Here is a 16,931-nt window from a genome sequence, read left to right as displayed (position 1 = left end):
ACAAACAAAAGCGAATTTTTGTAAGCTCCTCTGGGTCAAGGGGGTTTATTGTCTTTGCCCTAATTCCTTCCTAACTTGAAATGAGTAATATCCTATTACAACTCAGCATTAGAATTTTAAGCTACAATATCAAAGGATCTCTAACTCAGTTGACAAAGTAAGAGGCGACCCAAATACTGAGTGAGGAGAGGATTTCAGGCACCAGAGGGGACCCCGGACATATGGAAGAAGTAGGAATAGGCTTCGTGCAGAAGTAACTTAGGTTCCAATGACCCAGGAACCAGTGTGGAGGGAGAGATCCAGACCCGAAGAGCAAAATGAATGCGGGCCTGTCGAAGACCTTGCCTCTACTTCCTTCTCCCTTCTTTCCACCTCCTCAGGCATGCAAGGGTCTGCCAAGCCTCAACTGCTCACAGAGTTGGCAGTACTGCACCCTGGCCACTCACGGAGGAGTTAATGAGCTTGTGCTCCTGGGAGGCTGCAGACTGGAGTATTAACAGTAACTCGCTATTGGAGCAGGGCCGCGAATATTTAACATTTGCTTCTGTGAGCTTCTATGGTGTTATTTTTCTTTTAATTTTTTTTTTAAACAATGAGTGCGCCTTAATGGCTTTCGCTCTTTTTCTAACTCCATATTTGGTAACTAACTTTGTTAAGAAAAGGAAAGCCTGATTGCAGATCTGGAATACGGATGTAAGGTCTACTCATTAATTAAAACAGGGGCAGGTGGGACTCAAGGGAGCACAGGTACCCTTGCCAAAACAAAAGGGACAGTACCACAGCATCAAATACTGTCACTGGTTTCCCCAAAGGCTCCTCACAAAGACATTCTGGTGACAGGGTTTGGCCTGTGCTGTCATGCTGGGTGGGAGGCTCTTCTTCTGGCTGGTGACCTGTGTGACCCTGACACAGAGACCTGGCAGGGAAGCGCACCCTGGCTGAGCCATCACCCTCTGACAACCGCGGTCTCTCTTACTTTCCCCAGTTTTCTGTGCTACATGTCCCTTCTCAAATGCCAACTGCAGCCGAGTGCTGACACCAAAGCCTCTGCTGTCCCTGATACCTAGGACACCCATCTTGCCTCCTGCCAGTCCCACTTCTCCTGAGGAACAAGCGTGCTCTCTTCCCACACTGGAGCCTCTCTTCATGGCACTGTTCTCTTGACTGCTGAGAACATGGTTTCCCCTAGATTCTACACTCGAGATAGAAAATACTGCTTCTGCTATGACATAGTATTTCAGGGGAGAAAAATGAGCCTCAGGGTCCCCCTGCACATAGGGAGCTGGATTACCAAGAACACTAATGGCAACAAGAACTTTGATATTTAGGGTTTGTATTTCCAAAGGGCCATTCTGGAAAAGAGCTTTTTTGATTTCCCCAGATGGAATCACTTCCAAGTTCCTTCTAACGTTCTCTAATACAATTAACTTTGTTTGACTTGCTCTCTTCTTTCATAACCAGGCTTTGATTGTTTCCTGCTTCTGTTCTGCATGGTCCGTTCCCCAACTGAGATACTTCACTCCTCTTCATACTTGTGGTCTCCCTGCCCTTAACAATCCCTGTTTCCTGCCTTTGTCCTTTGTGCATCCATTGTTCTGGTTTTTTACATTTTAAAAACATGCAAACCCTAAAGAGCCTATTGTCAAAGCCCCAGCACGGAAGGCTACTGGGGGATTTTTACATGTGCAGGCATCATCTGGCTGCAAGGAAAGAGTGCGGGCATTTGCAAACCAGACTTTTCTCCCGTCCTGCCTTCCCCCATCTTACCAATCAGCCCGGAGTAGGCCAGGAGGCAGTCTGCGTAGTTCTCCTTCAGACAGCTGCTCACAGACCTTGATTCTGGCTGGCAGTTGGTAAAAAAATCTGCAAGGCGAGATCTACGATGGAAAAAGAGGGTGACATGTGCTGAAAACATCCCAAACTTTTGGGCTAGAAGGAGGGTGCTGAAAAAAGAACAGTTAACAGGCATAGTGGTAAAACTGGAAAGAGGAGTAACTTCTAATGTTCTATAGCACATTAGGGCACTATGGTTGACAATTGCATTACAAAGTAGCTCCTAAAGAGGAACTCTGAATGTTCCCCAAACAAGGAAATGATACGTGTTTGAGGTAGTGAATATGCCAATTAATCTGATCTGGTCATTGTACATTGTGTACATGTCTTGCAACATCACATAAATCCCATAAATATGTCTACAACTTGTCGACTGTAAATAAAAATATATATTTAGAAGAAAAAAATCCCGAGTCTCCGGACAGGCATAACTTTTCTTTATTCCTTTGTTGACATGCCTTGCTCTGCACACACACAAACAGAACATGAACTATTAAAATGTTGTCATCCTTTTTCTCATACAATCTCCCAAATGTTCCCTCCCCAAGCCCGCATCCACCTGTGTGTATGTGTCTGCTTATTTGCAGAGAAATCTTCGGGGCCTACAACTCAAGAAATCTAGAGGCTTTGAAGTTTCTATTCAATATTTATTTCTGACTAGACTTATTTGCATCTTTAGGAAATACGCTTCTCTACAGACTCACCAGAGATCCACAGTGGGAAAATATTTACTTTATACAGAAACATGTCCTTGGCATCAAAATAGGATCCTACAGCCCATCTGCTCCCTCAGTTCCTACAAGCCTTAAGGGTGCATATCTCTGCCTTCTAAGTCCACTCATTCCCCAGCCCAGCAGCACTGAAGAGTCTGCCTTTGAACAACCAATGTGAAAGGCCAAAAGGACAGGTAAGTTTCGTGGTGGGCGGTGGGCTTGTGGCTGGTTAAAGTACAGCTCTGTCTGCATTGTGGGAACTTTCCAGGAGCTGACGCAGTCCATCCGGAAGCCCTGCTTAGCAGTGAGGTTTCAGAGACCCAGAAGTGGAGAAAAGCCACAGATATGCCGGTCTGGGGAGGAAGAGAGCTCCCTGTGGCCAGTTGGCGGTTTTTCAGACTAAAGAAGACATTGTTGAAGAAATTCTGAATGAGAACTGGGTGACCTCCGAGGTCATCTCAGCAGACAACAGCTCTTTCCATGGGAGAACACAATGGACTTCAGGAGAATTTAAATTATTTGGCAATTACAGGAAACAATGGGAGGTTGTCTCAGTGTTCTGTCTTTAGCTCACCCCTGAGTTGTCTGCTGACATACTCAGTGCTTTTGGTACTTCTTTCTACCCAAAAAAACTACATTTACTTAGCACACTTTATGATATCAACAAGCTCGGCTTAGTGAGGGAGATGTGTGGGGAACCACAAGGGTTTGTAAAGGGCTGTAAGAAATACCTTCTGTATCTCTCCTCTACAGTTTTAACTAGAAGGGGCATTAAAAAGCCTGACAAATGATCGAAGTTCACAGTGCACTGTACAAGCAGCATGGTATTCATGTGGCTTTCCCCTTGAATCTTGCAACCAGCTATGCCTATACCTCCCTGTCCGCGCCTATCAGGGGACCTCTGTATATTCTGGGGGCCTGGCTCCTCACAGCGAGTGCCTGAGGCAGGCACTGGAAGGTCTGCTTTATTTGCTTTCCACAGCACCTGGTACTTTTCAGAGAGGTGCCTTATAACACCTCCCAAGCAGGGCCATATGCTGAAGCTAAGTGGCTTGGCAAGATCTTCCCGATGACGCTTGTGTTTTTTGTGCATATATGAGCCTGGACCTCAACCACAGTGCACACCTCACTGGTGTTTTCTGATTTTAACTGAACACATTGAAGGGTACAGAACCTGGCTATTTTCTGTAGTCTGCTTAAAGGATTTAATTTTTTTGGAGGAAATCCCTAAAGGTGGCTCAGGCTTACTCAACTGGCTCTGATAGCATCCAGCTTGGATGGAGTGTTAATTTCAGAAGAATTTTCCAGGTCATGAAAGCTAATGATCTAGTGGTACTGGGTGCCTAACTTTGCAAAGGCCAACTGTGGTCCAGGCAGCTCTAGCTCCAGCTCCACACACAACTAGGGTCGAGCAGGTCTCTGAGCAGGCAGCCCCTTACCACCTGCCTGTCCCCCAGAGATGCATCTCCTGTTCCTTGGAGTCTCTGGAGCAGACCATTAACAACACTGTGGTGTGGGTTACTGCCCTTCAGCATAAGGCTAATGCCACCAGACTCATTTAGCTTAACAACCTCAGAACTGACTTACAATTGGACTCTGGCATGAAAGGCTAATTGACTCCGTCTGTTGCACAAAGCATAGTCCTGATTGGGAGGATGAAGCAAAATATACTCTGAGCAGAACCCGGAAAGCTGCATTTTGAGAGGTGACTATGGGCACAGATCACAGCCCATGGATGGGAAGAATTTCAAGATAACAGTAAGCACACAATTTTACAACACTCATTTCTGTGATCTACCCCATTTAACACCTCCTCCCCATGCTGACACCTGGAAACAGAGTGGTTCCTGGAAGTCTGATCATGATGTGCTAGAGCCGGCCCATTACTAGCTAATGGGTCAATTTTGTGGAATTTTGCAGCTAGTTGACATCACAAGGCTAACCTGATGGTATGTACACCACTATACTCAGAAAACATTGCAAAGCAAGACTTTGTGCTGTTCTAAAGAATTAACTATTAATTCACAATGCTGTTAGCCACTGTGTCAGTCAACCCCACTGAAAAAGCATGTGTCACATATGCCTTGGGATTCTAGTACCTGCCCTGTGAGAGTAGGCTTCATCTTCTATTTACTTGGTGCCAAATGAAATAGTGTAGTGGCACTGAACCTTCAGTCTTCAGTACTTTCTAAAGAAATAAAAGCATCTCCCTCTGAGGATTCTTCCTTCAGGACATCTTCCCTTCCCATCACAGCCCCTTGTTATAGGACTTCATGCAAAGGATTGCATTTATTGACAAAACATCTGGATTCTCCTGTCCCACTGACTGAATGATATGTCAAGCACTTATGATGAAAAAGACCCTGTATTTAAACTTAGGTAACCAGTAGTCTAGAAGCCAAAAGAAACAAATAAAAGTATTATAATTACAATGGCTACTTTCTGATATAAGGTAAGAAAGTCTAATACAAAAAGACCAAGCATAAATGAAAAATTTAGTAGATGTTAACCAGGTTTTATAAAGTACATATTTTTTCCTGACAACTCTAATGAGGTAGGTACTATTATTTTATTATCCTAATTTTACAGATAAAGAAACCAAATCTGTAAGGTTAGAAAGCAGTAACAGTACAACCAGAATTTAAAACCACACATTCTGAGTCTTCACTTATCCCTTTCACTGTCCATGGCTAGCTACCAAAGCCAATGTCAGAAACGTCATAATTTGGAGACTGAAATGAAGAGGATACAGAGGCACTGGCCCAGCAAAGATGGAGGAGTACATTGCAGGTTGAAGAAAGCAGCATACAATAATGACAATCACAATCATCCCAAGGTAACAAGTATGGAGAGTGTGTTTGTACCAGGCATGGGTTTAAGCGTTTGACATGAATTCACACATCCAGTCCGCACAACCACCTTGTTAGGTGGTGCTATCGCCGATCCCACTGTACAGATGAGGAGCCTGTGGCACAGACCGTAAGTGTGACTCCTCCCGGTTGTAGCCACTTTTCATCTGCCTCCAGAGCCAGAGATTATCCTCAGTCATTACCCTTAATGCCTTAATGTCCTGTCGGGAGCACTGGTAAGTATTCCCCTTGATGTCCGGGCCATGGGATACAAATGGCTCTCATGGGAGGAAGTGTGTGAGCCCCAAAGAGCCTTGAATGACAGGTTTGGATTATGTACCAAGATGGTGGGAGCCCCTGAAACACTTAAACCAAGAAGTAACACTATCAAATTTTAGGAAGATTGGAGGACCTCTCAGCTGTTCAGCGAAGATTTGTTTAGGACCTGCTCTGTGTCTCACTGCTAGAGCAGCCATGGAGGGAGCAGGGAATGACGAAGGCGGGAGGGTGGTTTCCTAGGAGACTGCAGCTAGGAGGCAGAGCAAAGCACTGAGAGCCAGAAGGAAAGGGAGATGGGAGGATGTGTGGAATGGCGGTCTTATGGTTTAGATTTAAAATGTTCCCCCAAAGTCTCCTGTGTTTGGAAGGTGACTGACTGGAACGCGAGGACACTATCCACATCAGTGGATTGATCTACTGATGAGTTCAGTAGCTGGATTTGCTGTTAGGAGGGGTGGCCTGGTTGGAGGTGGGCCCCTGGGAGCATGACTGGAACGTATGTATATTCCTGGCCCTCCAACCCTACCACCATCCTGGCTGTCATGAGGTGAGCAGCTTTCCTTCACCAGGCCCTCTGTCGTACCATTTTTGGCTTAAAACCAACTGCCAAGTACTGACCCCTCTGCAACCAAGCACCAAAACAAAACAAATCTCCCCTCCTTTAAACTGAAGGTGTTGGCTATTTTTTCCAGAGACAAGTACGTAGATAATACAAGTAGGTTTCTCTAGAGTGGAAGTCAAAATGCAGCAAGGAGCTGGCCGCCTGAAGAAGGAATCAGAGGATGGACCGCTCAGCAGACAGAGGTGCTAAGAAGGGGAAGACAGGAAAGAACAGGCTGGCAAGCAAGGTGATGGAGTTGCTAGTGGCTGTGTTGAGTACATAGTACTCTGAAAAGCCAAACGTCTATAGGTTTTCAAAGCTCTGGCTCCCACATCTACCCGGTCACCGTCCACTTCCTGACCACCAACTGTATCACAGCCCCAGCAGCTCAGGACAGCCCACAATGGGTCATGAATCATGCTGTAATTGGTTTCAGTGGTTTCCCCGCCTGCCGTACTATAATTTACATGGAATCTTAAATGTCCAGTGTGGGATTAACAAAGAAACTCTCCAATTGAATTTCTTGTGGAGACATGAAATCTCCATGACTACAGCAGTGATGAGCTCTGATTGTTTTTCTCTGAGAAAATAAAAAAGAAATGAATAGGCACTAATGTAAAAATGTATCACCCTCAGTAAGAGAAAATCTCCCACCCACAAAGAGGGAGGGAAGGCTGGTAAATGCTGAAATGGCCTCAGGAAATTTGCAAAAACAGTGGCTTACACAGAAAATATCAGTTAGCATGCCGCTAACTGGAAATAGAAAAATGATTACAATGATAAAATTTAGGAAAGTCTTCTCAAATGGCAGATGGTCTTTTGATAGTATGTGTGGGGGATCATTTACCTACTTTTTATGTGGCTCTTTTGGGAAAATAATGTTACAGAGAACAGGTAGAATGTGTACCAGTAATACTTGGTTTAAGGCATCCTGAATTATTATACTGCTTTAAATGTTTTTCCAGAACAAATCCTATACTTGGACACAAGCCATACAGTTGGTGGAATTGAGCCTGAATTTAGAATTGTGAGATCTTGAACGGGAACCAGACTTTGGCACTAATTAGCCAGAGTTCCTGAGCATGTTGCTTAACTTCTTAGCCCTGAGATTTCCCTTATAAAATCTGAAAAAAAAAAAAAGGCCAGTGGGACATTTAAACTGGCCCAGAAAAACAAAAACAGAAACCACTTTTGTTTTCAAAGCATTATTGTTATTCTTACCTACATTCCATTCTGCCTTTAACCACAATTTTAATGTCAAGACTTTGGTTACCTCTGAGTCTAGGGAAGGAGACTTTTCTAGTAGATCTCACATTGCACATATAAAATAACTACGGGCCAAGGAGGTTAAGCGCCTGCTCAGAGCCCCAACATGCAGGTGACCACAGATGGCATTCACTGGAGGAGGACTTGTCAGCTGCCCGTAACAGCCCAGCAGGGGAGCAGTGTGGCCTGTTCAACTTTGATTTCCCTGGGATATCCCTGAAGTCATCGAGTGTACACTTGCTGTCTTGCGCCACTGCTAACTAGGTTGTTCTTCAGATTTCTTGCTCATGTTTCACTGTTTTTAGATGCAGGAGACACTCAGAACGTCATGTAGGACCACGGGGGGACCTCCATCCAAACAGGCTGTGTGTGGCCTCTACTCAAGAATAGGCATTTCTGTCAGCAAATAAGGCTCGCCTTTCAAAACAGGTCTTTTTGACCCTACTGGTGTCCATACAAGAGTGTAAGACTTGCCTACCCAGTGGAATCCCAAAACTCTGGGACAAGATTCCTTCTCTGATTGACTTCTCTAAGAAATCACTGGAGGTTTGCTCTGAACCCACTGTGAATACTAGGAGTTCGAAGTCTTAAATTTCAATTCAAATCATTTGATTTCTAAAACTTCCACAATGAATCTGTTCAAGAAAGTCAAACATGGTAGGTAAGAGGATGTACAGGTGTAGGAGCACCTGTTTCCAGCTCCATCTGTGATACTTTTACCTCAGAACACTTAACTCCTCTGAGCCACAGTTTCTTCCCTTGGAAAATAGAGCCAGGGCAGTGTACCGTCATTTCAAATGGCTTCTGTGAGACTTAAATGACAATTACAGAGTTCCTCAATACACCAGGTGCCCGATACAGTTTTACTTCAGTTTCTCTCTAATGCACGGCCCATTCCAGTGTTAAATCTGTCCCATAAAAACGCACGGTAAGCTTAACACAGAAACACCCACTGTAGGATGTCTTCTTCCAGCCTTTATTTTACATACACAGAAGGGAACATCTGCATGACTGAAGACATCAGCTCTGAGCAAAACAAATCTGAGAAGTCCAAATCCAGGAATCCTCAAGTGTTACTTAAAGCCTTCTAGTCATATGAACTCACAGGATAAAGACACGTCAAGAAAAGCTACTTTTTCACAGAAGCATAGAGGAAACAACACATTTTTCAAATGACTAAATATCAGTAAGTTTGTTAATACTTCTAATATCTTATGTGGAATAAAAACAACTTGAAAAACATGCTAATATTAGACCAGGGATGACAAGCTAGAACACTGGAATGGTAATTGTCTGGTACAGTGACAAAAAACAGATTTTGCCTCTTTCTGTTTTTAGAAAATTACCTTAGCCCTTATTCTCCAGCAGCCCACTGGAACACACATCTGGAAAGCATCTTTCAGGAAATCAGAGCCAATATTAAAAACATTTTGCAAAGAGTATTATTTTGCGTCACGACTCCTCGCTTGGTGCGGTGCATTTTTCCTTCATGGAGCAAAGGCCTAGTGTTCACCTGGGAGCAGGCTGTGGAGCTGAGGGGCTGAGAGTGAGTGTGGGAGACAAGTTGGTGTGGCCATACTGAAGCATAGGTCCTGGGGCGACCCGTATACTCCAGGCACAGATGCACAAAACTCTACACATTTTGGGTTCATCAGCTTCTTAACTGAGGTTCTCAATCTTGGTGAGATTATTAAGCATGGGCCAACTGAAGCACTCAGGGCGACTTGGCTAGAGCCAAGCCACATGTTGGGAAACAGCACCAGAAGGTTCAAGATTTTGAGATTTTTCTGAGGCCTTTGCTTCCCGGGACAGGAAGGCCACTGTAGCCAAGTAGAGATCAGCACCTACTCTCCTCCCCAAATCCCTGCTCAGCCTCACCTTGGGATATGGGAGGCTGCAAGACGTTTAAGCCCCAGGGACACCGCATCTCTGCTGTTCCTCTGGCTCCTCAGCCAGGCGCCTTGGCAGCTCTTGGCTGCAAGGTGTCTCCTTGTAGTCTGTCTAGAAAGTGGGTCATGGGAGGTTGCCGTCACTGCTCTGAGCCTTCCCTGCAGAGGCTCTGACAAAGCATGGCTCACTGAGGAAGGCACTCAGGCAATACTGCGCAGTTTACATAGTTACCATCTTTCTCTGGGCCTTGTCCCAGGTTGAGAGTTCTGAGAAAGCAGGCTGCAGGGTCAAGGGGCAATGTTTCCTTGGCCTTTCCGATCACAAGTCACTGCAGGAGCCCCCCAGGGAAGTCCCGCCAGCATCTGATCAATTTCCGCACCCCCTGAAGCCACCTGGCATGCACAATGACAGCCATCAATCAACATCTACTAGACAACTGACAGAGCTTGCCGAGTAATCTCTCTACTCTGCAAATCTCAAACAGCAACTCGTGGGTATTGGCAAGGGAATCCATCCCAAATTAGAAGGCGTTTTCTGCAGGCTCTGATCCAATGACCCTGAGGTGCCCTTCAGTAGAGACTCCCCCTCCACTGCCCTCAGCCACTCTCTCCCAATGCACAAATGAGGGTTCAGGAGAAACAAACTGTAAACAGTAATGGGCACAGAAAGATCACAGCCAGCCCTATGGGGCATCTCCAATTCACCTAAGATTGTTTTTATTACCAAGGCCACACTATGTCCATTAGTGCAGAAAATTTAGCTTTAGCAGTACTTGTTTTTAAGAGAGAAGAAATCGAAGGAGAAAAGAAATTGAAGATTTTTCTGGATGATGAAACAATTACAAAGCTCTTGGCTATCCAATAGTTGTCTGCTCAGATAACTTCGGGTGACAAATATGCTAAAACTCTTTAAGAGTAGATCTTATTCAATAAGCTTTGATATTTATGCATGGAAAAATTACAAATTGATTTTTGTAACACTTGGCCACAAAGAAAAATAGAAGTCTAGGTATTCAATCTATTTTCACCTTAAAAGTCTAGACCACGACAGTGTAAATTTATTTGCTTCATAGAGGATTCAGCAAGTCCTTCCACCTTCAGGAGCAGATTTGGGAACCTGCCTCGTATTCATCCTAGAAAGCTAAGCGGGCCCACATCACCTTCTCAGGAACCCTGGACATAAAGTTCACACACCCTTCTACTATGACATTGCTGCTTTGGAGCCCAATGACCATGGACTGAATCTCCTTAAAATGTGAGTCAAATCAAACTTTTCCACTTTAGGTTGTGGGTGTTTGGTATCGTGTTCAGCAATGGAAACACAGGCCAACAGAGATGTGCAGAACACAGACTACTTGTGGTAAAGCCAAGGACTTACCTTTGGGGCACCTTTGGCTCCCAAAGATATTTACAGTCAAGTCCATGGAACCTACAAACACGTAACCCTCCACGGGCAATGGGACTTTGCAAATGTGACTGAGGTTATGGATTCTGAGGTAGGGAGGCTACTCTGAATTATGTGGGTGAGCCCATTGTAACCATAAGTGTCTTTATAAGTCAGAAAGGGAGACAGGTAAGAAAGTCGGACCAATGGCATGGAAGCGAGACCCAACTGGCCTTCGCTGGTTTTGAAGATGGAGGAAGAAGCATAAGGCAACAAATGCAAGCAGAATAAGAGGGAGGCTATGGGTACTCCCTGGGCCTCCAGAAGGAATTGTCCTGCAGATACCTTGACTTTGCTCAGTGAGAAGGAGGTATATTTTTGAGCTACACACCTTTGAGAGGATAAATTCATGTTGCTCAAAACCACCAAATTTGTGGTGATTTGTTAACATTAGGAATAGAAAACTAAAACATTACTAAGCAGTGGTATATAGTGGGAATTTTTTTGAAACAGGCCTTCACTATATAGCCTGGGCTGGCCTTCATCTTGCCATTTTCCTGCCTCAGCTACCTAGGTGTTGTGGTTACAGGTGGGCACTGCCACAAACGGCTTAGAGCAGGGATTCTGAGTATGGACCGTGATAATGAAATAGAGGTTAGTTTTCAATTCAGCCACGTGCTAGCTATGGTATTTGAGGCAAACATCTTAATGTCTCTGAAGTTTAATTTACTCAGGTTGACAGAATATCCTCTAAATGTTACTGAAAGGCTTAGGTATACTAGCACTCAGCATCTGTATACAACTTTTCCTGATCTCTCAGTGAGGAATCTGGTGTCTTCTGTTTTGTTCTGAACCAGCAGAGAACCCACACTGGCTTTGACACCTCTATGAAGACAGAGATGACCACACCTGATATTTCTTCTAGAATTCATCTGCCAGCAAACTGTCAGGTGGAATACTTCGTTGCATGGCCAGTGATCCACTGGGGTCTGCATGTGCCCAGTAATATCATAATTGCTATTTCCATCTTTAAAACCAAAGTCTTGTGATTTTTCAACATTTTTCCACTATTCCCAGAAACAAGTTCAGGCAGTTCTACAAATCACTACCTATAGTCCCCATATGCTGTCCTCTTTTCATCTGGCAAATGAATCACCAGGCCTGTGTTCATTAAGGGAGGTACTGACTACTTTCAGAAAGCAAGGTGGACATAGGCAACTTACCATCTTGGTGTTTCTAGTAAGAGAGAAGACTGAACTCTAGCTTTGGAAAAACAAGTAAATTCTACAAGTTATTTAAATGCTTCTTACTTCAGTCAAACCTTGATTCTTTAAGGGTCTCAGAAAATAAAGGTTAAAATGCACAGGCTTTTTAAACTTCAATAATTTGCAAAACTTCTCCCCTTGCTCCAGCCCCCGAAGATGAGTACTAACTACCTCTGTGGAACCTAGACCCCAATCTCTGCTTAGTGGAATATTAATTCGCCTGCCACACATTAAAGGAGCCTGGCATTTGAGTGCCCAGAGAAGGATGGGAAATGCGAAGGATGTCTGAATAGCTCCAGATCTGCGCTTCATGAAAAAACTTTAAACAGAAACATATGAAAATAAGATCCTCTATTAATCTTTAATGGGCTTGCAGACTTCCTCAGGAAAATGATATTCAACAGTAAATATACACTAGGCCATTTTTCTTCCAGGCAAGTTGTTCTAAAGTCAACAGAGACTTTGAGCTTAGCAAACAACTAGTTCCTAATATCTTCCTTCCTAGATAGGGCATACAGAATATCACTATTGCTCAGGAGGCAGGGAATTGCGGTGTCGTACGGCAGAAGAATAAATTACTCCATTGCAGTAAGATGATAACTCCCCCTTTTTTGCAAAATCCATAACTCTTCTTGATAATCCATTCTCCTTATTACTATTTCCCCATCAGCACCCATACCCAGTCCCACTTTCTGTTTTACCTAAAGGTGTTACAGCTTCATTTAAATCTACATCCCCTCCCCCTTTTTTCTTGAGGACAATTTCCAATTTCCATGATACATAAAAGCCATTTCCTAGAAACCGATCCCTCAACTCCTCTGCCTAGATGGGTGATCCCAAGGCTTATTCTGACCCACCCCCAAAGATCTCAAAGGCGTGGTCTGAGCCCCCTATCAAGTTTCCTTTTTGGTTGAGGCCAAGCGGGAGCCAGCTTCAGGAACACTGTCCATACTCCTTTCTGTCACTTTCTATTTTATGTCTGCACTTTGTTGGTCATCTTGCCTACACAATGATAAAAGCCACGCACACAGACTTAAGACCCACACGAAGTAGACATGTAGTAAACTGTGTGCTGAATGAATGAATGAATGTTCTTCCACACACTGTGGCTCCAATCTCTTACAGACCATCTCTCATTGCAGTCATCTTGGTATTATAGGTTCAGCAGCATAATAGGTACAGAAAAGGAAAAACAGTAGCCCAAGTGGAATTGCTCCAGAAACTGTACTTACAACAACTGCACTGATTTAGAACCTGTCCCTGCACCCAATGCTGGATAGCGTGGGTCATCTAACATGCGGTAACCTTCCCAGCCAATTAGCCTTATTTCACAGTTGAGGATACTGGGGCCATGGTGTCAGAGTTAGAATCAGATTTAGAAAAGTAGCCTGTGGTCTATCAAACTCCTACTCACCCCTAAAGGAAGAATTAATATTCAGTGATTTCATTTCAGCTTTTGGACTTTTGATGCCATTTTGCTGTGAATTCTGTGCTCGTGTTGAAGCTCAAATCAGATTTAGTTGGATATAAGTGATCTTTACTAAGGCCAATAAAGTGTGATGACAGAATTAGTAGGCATTATTTTTGTTTAATAGTGTTCACAGTTTGAAAACATAAAAATATATTACCTGTTGTTATGGTTCAGCATGGATCAAACACAATCCGGAGACAGAACTATGCAGAGAGGTCATCTGGGCTGAGGCCCCTCTCCTAACAGAGTTCCCCAGGCCCACAGGGAGAAACCAGCAGCCCCCCAGCAGCCTTCCTTCCCTGCTGGGATGACTCCTGAGGCACAGGCAGGAAGCACCTGGCAGAGACTCATAGGGATGGACCTTCTCCTTGGAGGCCTTCCTTCGAAGGGCAGACACACCTGCAGACCCTTCCCAGCCTGACTGAGTGCTACGCATCTGGGAAGGGCACCAGGCCTGAGTCAGACCAAATGTCCACTGCTCTGCTGCTATGCTCCATCCACCTGCATTTCAGCCCCCGCCCCCATGCACAAACTCAGGCACTCAGCACCTCCTCCCCAGAGTAGTACCCAGGGTTTGCTTCATGTTTTCATGTATAACTTTGCCAAGTGGATTCCAGGACCCTGATACCATGCATGGAGTTCAGTGCTCAGTAATGTGCTAGGGATGCATGCTGCTGCTCCTATTCTGCAGGTGCTGTCTTCACAGGCCGCTCCTCTCCAGCCACATGGGAGGCACATGCACCAGGGGCCCCTCCTCCTTCACAAGAGCAGACAGGGCAGAAGAAACAGGTGGGCTCCTCAGGATCCTCCGCCAAGGAGGACAGACCAGAAAGGTGAAGGGACAACACTTAGCCTGGTTCCTTGCGAGGGCACACTCTTATCTGAGTTGGCAATGCAATCCCATACACAAAAAATATTTGGTGGCACCTCTGGTTCACCCAGAAAACACTCCTCCCGCTTCTCTGCACTGGGAATACTGGGGGTGCTGGTGGGGTAGGTAGAGGGAGCCCTCACCCACACCCTCTCCGAACAATCAAAGGTGTTTCCACATGGAAAAAGTTGACAAGAAAAGCAGAGTAAAACATGTCAGCTTTCCTTATTTGAATAGCTCAGGTCAAAGATTTCTCTACAGGTCCTTAAGATGGAGAATTTCTTTTCCAATGACTGTCCTATGAAAACTCTTCTGTTTTGCTTTATGTTTTCAGGTATATTTTAGCCAAGTGGATTCCAATTTCAGGCCAAAGTCAATCTATGGACAATGAATTCTCTTCTTTCTTGTATGCAGTAAAAGCAAGGTCTCAGTGGGCACTGGGCCAGCCAGGCAGCAAATAGACAGATGAATGGTTACTATATCAATATCCTCTGTGTGGGAGGAGGTCTCACCTGGTCATTAGAGCCCTTCATGGTGAGTCTCCACCACCTTCCAAATATGACAGAAATTTATCAAGCGTTGTCCCCACTCTGAGCTCTGACTTCTGCAGGTGTGACCCCTTCCTGAGCCTGCCTCACCTGGCTTGATTGCCCACACTACCTTCTCCCAAGTTCCCCTAAGTCTCAGTGCCCAGCAGTGTTGAGCTGGTGCCAGCTCTTCCTCACTCTCAGCTTTTCAGACCCCTCTTGAGAGCAGTGAGGCCACCAGCCTAGGAAAGCGACTGCAAGTTCTCAGACTCCACCCTGAGCCTCATATATCAGAAACTGGTCCTAATACAGGCTAAAGCTGGAGTGCCACCACCCTCAGGGGGTGACACGTCTGACACGTCCCTGAGCCCATTCCTCCTCCAGGATGTTCCGGTGCAGCACTGGTGACTGTTCTTGTTTGTCTCCTCTGTGTTGAAGGTACCTCACTCATCTCAGAGTCTTGGGACACTGCAAAGCAGCTGTCCTTCTGAACCACTGAATGAACCAACCACTGGCAACAATACAAAGCTAGCCAGTACAATAAGCAAAAAGGCAAATGTAATTGAAGTACATACCTTGTTTTCAGCTAAACATGTTTCAGCTTGAGTTTTCAACTGGGTGACACGCTTTCCCACTTGATTTTTTTTTTTTTTATTCCATGGGAAGGTTTTCTAGGACCTTTTCTTGATCCTTTGATGCAGTGAGCTTTCATGAAGAGATGGCAATAACTCTTCCCAGATTCCCTATTCTAAGGAGTTCAAAATTATTAGGTGGAATTCCATCTCTGGATTCTCCCAGGAATCCTGAATATCCAGCTTCCTGTCATTTGCAGTTCTAAGAGTTGACCTAAGCCAAGTGTCACTCCACTCCTTTTTTCTCACTTTGGCAAATGATAAGAGGCAGAAAGAGCAGAGAGGTGCTGCAAGTGCGATGGTCCCCACCAATGTATACCACCCAGCCCATGGCCTATCCGGGGCACCCTCCCCAAGTCCCCACCAAAGAGCAAGTCCTGCCCAACCTTTCTGGACACAAAATTTGTATTCACCAGCCTGACCAAGTGAAGCGCAATGGTGAAATCCTTCAGTGTGCTAGAGAAAAAGACCATCTAGGAAGGCGCTGTCTGTCAGGAGAAGGGTATCTCTCCAAGGAAAGAAACAAGGTAAAGTTAGCTGCTGCAGCCTGCCACAGCTGACAGAAGAAACTCAGTGGCTCTCTAATCACCCAGCCCATTTCTAGACAAAGGGCACCAGTGCTCTGCTCCCACAGGAGCCCTTCGGCCTTCCCTGCTGCGGCCGAGCAGGATGAGGCATGATGCAGTCTTACTCCGCATAGTCTTGGTTCAAGGAGACCCTGGGGATGCCAGTGCACTAGTCTCATACAAACATTAACCTGCTCCGTCTAATGCAGCAGTTCTCAAAGTGAGGTGCAGCCGTACTCAACATGGCAGGTGAGGCAGCCAGGGAGGACTGCTTCTCTGGTCACACAAAGACCTCAGTCACCTTGCTCACTCTCATTCTCTCAGGAAAGAACCATGGAGTTTTGCCAGAGACCACATGATGTGAAAAATTGCAAAAGCAGATAAAACAACCTGGCTGTCTTCCAGCCAAACACTAAATTTGTAAAAGCATACAACTGTCAGACTTTTCCCTAAATTTTCTTTGTTGGTTTGGAAAATATAGCGATTTCTAATAAAAATAGGTTCTGTTATTTGCAGTAACACATAATGGGCTCCTTGATGTTATTTTTAAATGAAGTGATGGATATGTAAATATTTCTCAAACTTTGATCCAATGTAGTACATATCAATAGACTTAACCCATAAAAACAACCCTCTGGGACCCTCAGCAATTTTCAGGAATGTAAAAGGAGTCCAGAAATCAAAAAGTGTAAAGACCACTGTTCTAATGAGATACGAAATACATTTGCCAAGAGGTTTAAGCCTTATCTGGACAAGATCTGAGGGCCCCTTTCTTAAACATTTTT

The 16,931-nt window shown here is 44.8% G+C and overlaps 1 protein-coding gene across 4 annotated transcripts in view; it reads right to left on the bottom strand.

Annotated features, from left to right (window-relative positions):
• The window catches only part of Gfra1 (GDNF family receptor alpha 1), a 200,335-nt gene that overhangs the window by 31,335 nt on the left and 152,069 nt on the right, over positions 1-16,931 (bottom strand). For all 4 annotated transcript variants that reach the window (XM_033761402.1, XM_010634571.3, XM_033761403.1 and 1 more), the window contains one exon: positions 1,768-1,877. In XM_033761402.1, the coding sequence (XP_033617293.1) occupies positions 1,768-1,877 (110 nt within the window). The remainder of the gene's footprint in view (positions 1-1,767; positions 1,878-16,931) is intronic.

Source organism: Fukomys damarensis, unplaced genomic scaffold (genome assembly GCF_012274545.1).
Source record: "Fukomys damarensis isolate Sample0158 unplaced genomic scaffold, DMR_v1.0_HiC HiC_scaffold_8, whole genome shotgun sequence".
NCBI lineage: Eukaryota > Metazoa > Chordata > Mammalia > Rodentia > Bathyergidae > Fukomys > Fukomys damarensis.
This window is presented reverse-complemented; position numbering and strand designations above follow the sequence as displayed.